Source organism: Limulus polyphemus, unplaced genomic scaffold (genome assembly GCF_000517525.1).
Source record: "Limulus polyphemus unplaced genomic scaffold, Limulus_polyphemus-2.1.2 Scaffold3096, whole genome shotgun sequence".
Lineage (NCBI taxonomy): Eukaryota > Metazoa > Arthropoda > Merostomata > Xiphosura > Limulidae > Limulus > Limulus polyphemus.
Genome location: NW_013668706.1, coordinates 78,760 through 83,649, shown reverse-complemented (window position 1 = coordinate 83,649; position 4,890 = coordinate 78,760). Strand labels below are relative to the sequence as shown.

General features: G+C 35.6%; 1 protein-coding gene across 4 annotated transcripts in view; it reads left to right on the top strand.

Moving 5' to 3' along the window:
* Nucleotides 1-2,394, top strand: part of LOC106468645 (RNA-binding motif protein, X-linked-like-3) — a 15,081-nt gene extending 12,687 nt beyond the window's left edge. For all 4 annotated transcript variants that reach the window (XM_022397001.1, XM_022397000.1, XM_022396999.1 and 1 more), the window contains one exon: nucleotides 1,915-2,394. In XM_022397001.1, coding sequence (XP_022252709.1) covers nucleotides 1,915-2,208 — 294 coding nt within the window. In that variant the 3' untranslated portion in view covers nucleotides 2,209-2,394. The remainder of the gene's footprint in view (nucleotides 1-1,914) is intronic.
* Nucleotides 2,395-4,890: the final 2,496 nt, after the last annotated feature.

Here is a 4,890-nt window from a genome sequence, read left to right as displayed (position 1 = left end):
CTACCTTAATATTGTATAGTGATCTTTAACTGTTACTCTCAAGAGACAGAGACTATACCCACAACACTAACCTTTACTACCTTAATAATGTATAATGATCTTTAACTGTTACTCTCAAGAGACAGAGACTATACCCACAACACTAACCTTTACTACCTTAATAATGTATAGTGATCTTTAACTGTTACTCTCAAGAGACAGAGACTATACCCACAACCCTAACCTTTACTACCTTAATAATGTATAGTGATCTTTAACTGTTACTGTCAAGAGACTATACCCACAACACTAACCTTTGCTACCTTAATATTGTATAGTGATCTTTACCTGTTACTGTCAAGAGACAGAGACCACACCCACGACACTAACCTTTACTGCCTTAATATTGTATAGTGAACGTCTGTATATTTGAAGTTAACTCTTATTTCTTAGCGACTGTATACAGTAAGTTAACTCTTACTTCCTAGAGACCATATACTGTAAGTTAACTCACTTACTGGAGACTTATTCATGAAAGTTAACTCTTGCTTCCTAGAAACCATATACTGAAAGTTAACTCTTACTTACTGGAGACTTATTCATGAAAGTTAACTCTTACTTCCTAGAGACTGTATCATGAAAGTTAACTCTTACTTCCTAGAGACTGTATTATGAAAGTTAACTCTTACTTCCTAGAGACTGTATACTGAAGGTTAACTCTTACTTCCTAGAAACTGTATTATGAAAGTTAACTATTTCTTCCTAGAGACTGTATACTGAACGTTAACTCTTACTTCCTAGAGACTGTATACTGTAAGTTAACTCTTACTTCCCGGAGACTGTATTATGAAAGTTTGGCCTTGTAATTAGGGCGCTCAACTCTTAGGATCGTGGGTTCGAACCCCCGTCACTCAACATGCTTACTTTTTCAGCTGTGGGGGCGTTATAACGTTATGTTCAATTCCAATATTCGTTGGTAAAAAGAGTAGCTTAAGTGTTGGGGCTGGTTGGTGTTGACTAGCTACCATCCATTTCCTCTATCGCTGCTAAATTAGAGAAGGTTGGCTCTCGAGTAGTTTTGTGCAAAATTCAAAACAAACCTAAGTCTGTATCGCGAATGTATGGGCGCTGACAGAAAGTTTACGTATGTAGAAAATAATGCCGTTTTTATTAAAAAATTTCTACGCCAGCCTGTTGGAGTGTAAATATTTCAAGAGATGTACTGAATCAAACGTAGTTTTGAAATAAAATTAAGGATATCAGCTTAATCTTTACACTTATTTCTTGTGAAATTCCTCTAGTGTTGATTGAAAATTCGTTTTACATAATTATGTAAATAAATACTTATTTGTATTATGTTTGTTTTAAAGCAAAATTACCGAATAGACTATCTGCGGTGTTTCGACGCTTTTATTAATCAAAACTGTTACTGAAACAGATAATAGACAGTTTTCCTTGTACAGTGGTTTCCAAACTTTCTTCATCCCCAATAGCCCAGCAGGCTTACAACGCTATAAACTGGGTTTCGATACTTGTGATGGGCACATCACAGATAGCTCAGCAGGTTTACAGCGCTATAAACTAGGGTTCGATACTCGTGATGGAAACAGCACATGTAGCTCAGCAGGCTTACAACGCTATAAACTAGGTTTCGATACTCGTGATGGGCATCCAATTGTGTAGCTTTGCGTTTAACAACCAATCGCTGTTAACCAATACCATTGACGACACCCAAACCCTTGTATTTTGATTTGCGTGTCACATGCAGTATGTGTTTGTAGTTTGTTTGTTTGTTTTTTATGTTTATAAGTCTTCGTCGTTTGGTGAAACTTTCGCTACACCCCTAGCAACCTGCCACGACAGACACACAGTTTGGAAACCACTGGTTTAACGTCTTTGTGAAAGGCATGGTTATTATACTCAGTTTTATTTCAGGTGTGGCATTTCTGCCAGTTGGATCGTCGTCAAGTTAGCTACCTTTGTCCAAATGGCTCAATTTTTAATCAAAAGCTGAGAGTGTGTGACTGGTGGTATAATTTCAACTGTCAAGATGCGCCTCTGTTTTATGGTGTCAACGGAGACCTCTATCGGTTACCTATTGAAACACATTCTGATGAAAACTTCAGCCGTCTGAAAGAAGCTTCGAGACACTCCGTCTACACAACAGACTTTGAGTTTCCTGCTGAACATCGAGAGGCTACTGACAATATATTTGGGTACGAGTTCTGACCTGATAACAGTTTACTCGGGTATTAGATACTCATGTCCATAAGAAGTCACATCGAAGATACGAGTGAGAAAAAATCGCCGTTACAGAGTTGTTAAAACATTAACTGATGTTTTAGTTTAAACAATAGTATATAGATGTGTAGATATTTTGTGAAATAAAGCTGTTGGGTTACAGTGACAATTAAATTTGATGCAATTAAAGCTGGTATGTTTACATCTCAATATACAGAATCATGGGACTATTATTAAGTAATTGATAAACCTTATTTAAAGAAATGTGATTACTACACGTATACTAAACAAAAACAAAAACTGGCTAGAGTATTTGTTTAAAAGGTGACAGTTACACTGTTTCCTGTAGCAACTATGAAATCATACTATAAAATCGAAAAGTTTGGACATCTGTAAGTATAATTGTAAATTAGAAATATTGACATTTTCTCCAGTTTCTTCAAGAATTACCTGTTTTTTTTCACCTACGTTTGGCATAAGATTAAATATACGAACTAAAGGAAGTGACAGGTTCCGTGCATAGCAAAAGCGGAAGCCGTAAAAACAAACATCCTATAGGTGCTCCGGTTCTGGCCGTTTACTAATACTATTTTCTAAGTTACGGTATTTGTAGAGCTTATGTTATATTGATACAAGTGACATTTAAAATACGAAGGTGTAATCTGGTAAGTGGGTTTAATGGTGACTTTCAAAGTTGAATATCAAATTTGCCTATTCTGCGTTTTTTAAGAAATAATTTCATTTGATTTTCAGATTGAGAAACATTTATATTTCTGTTTTTTCTTTATCTTCATGGATTCTAATATTTATCACATCATTCAAATTTTAAAGAAATTAGAGAACTATAAACTAATTTGAATATGCAAATAAATCAGTCACGTGACACAGCGTTCGTAGGTAGTGCGAAGCCACATGATACTAATTTTGGGCAAGGTATGTAACAGTCCTTTCCAACGCTAAATAAACATACTCTAAGATCATATTGTTGTTCTCAAATCAGTGATTTCGATGTTTCAAAAAGGGAATATCCTTTGTACTTAATGACATTGAAAACTAAGGAATGTGGATCAACTTTATGTAACAGGATGATTTAGAAAGAGACCTGAAAAAAGTCGTCCCCCAGTCGTGTTAAGCAAAGTGCAGTGTCTAGTAATAGGTGAAAATACACGAACACAAAGGTAAGTGGCGAAAGTCATCCACGTGCTTCAGGTAATAGTACGCAATATAATCAAGAAGGATCACCGACTGGGAACATGGTACAAATTACTTACATGACACATTCCTCGAATCTTTGCATATATCATGGAACTGGAGAATGAAATGGGCATTCATAATATTTCACACGAGGTCATCACATTCAATTCACTGGACACGGTAACCTATAGATTTCTGTGAGATCAGACGTTTAAAATGTTAGCTTGTCGTCTTCGTATACAAAATGGTCTGTGGAAACATAGAAGGAAGGGTGGTGTGCTTTGGAAATGACAGCCTCACGACGGAGTCTTTTGCAATGGACTTCATAGTCGTCAAATATAGCATTATCAGACGTGGTGACATACAACGTAACTACTTGGTGAAACTCCAAAATCGTTTTATTAAAGCGTATTGAACCTATGTATCCCTTGGGTTTCGATCAAGGAAGTTACCACATAATTTAGAGATAGTTAAGGATAAATCTGAGGCAATCGTCATGTTTAAGGAAGAAATGGTTTCGACCAATAAAGATATGCACAATTAAGAAATATTGAAGGATAAATTTGATCCAAAAGACACTAGAGAAGAAGTCTTGACTGCAATTCCAAATTTAAATTTCGTGTAGATACACAATATGTGGCAATCTCTTGGCGAAATGTACAAGTCTGTTGTACACAAGAAATAATATTAGTTACATAGGTATTTGTACTCAAGATATGTCTGTGAATTAGTGTGACTCACTCTGACAAATTGGAGTGCAAGGTGATGAGCATGTGAAGAATAAAAATACTTTTGTGAATCGGACAATTTGCATATTACATTTGTATAACCTGTAATGCCTCTGAAATACATATCTATAGTTTTTTCAGAATCTCTTTATATGGTATCTGTATTTACTCCCTTCTATCACGCAATTTTGCTAAATTAGCAATGTAGGTTAAAATGAATAAATACACCAATTACATGATACAATGTTGAATAGCACTCTGTAAAGAGTTCAGATGACACAGCATTGATTTTGAAACACTATTTTTGTTACTATTTTGACTGTTAGATTAACATTGAATCTTTAAGTCAAGTAAATATAATAGGCTATTGAGTAGCGGATTGCACGGGGCTTGATATGAGAAATAGTTTGCCCTACTGGTTCCAGAAACCTAGTGGTCAACAACATTCTCTAATGAAGCATGCGGTCTTCACAGCAGTGTTAATCTTCATCAGGCAGCAAGTTCAAAACGATCCAATCCAGCTTTATCTCAATGGATGACAGAAAGGCACAGGCTCTAACTTATATTGTCTACGTAATTGGATTCGAAAAGTCAAAAGCAAATATATGGCGTGTTATTATTTTACGTTTTCTAGCATCGCTCATAACCATTCTTAATAATGATTTACTAATTCCATGATAGTGTTTGTTTGTTTTTGAATTTTGCGTAAAGCTACACGAGGACTATCTGCGCTAGCCGTCCCTAATTT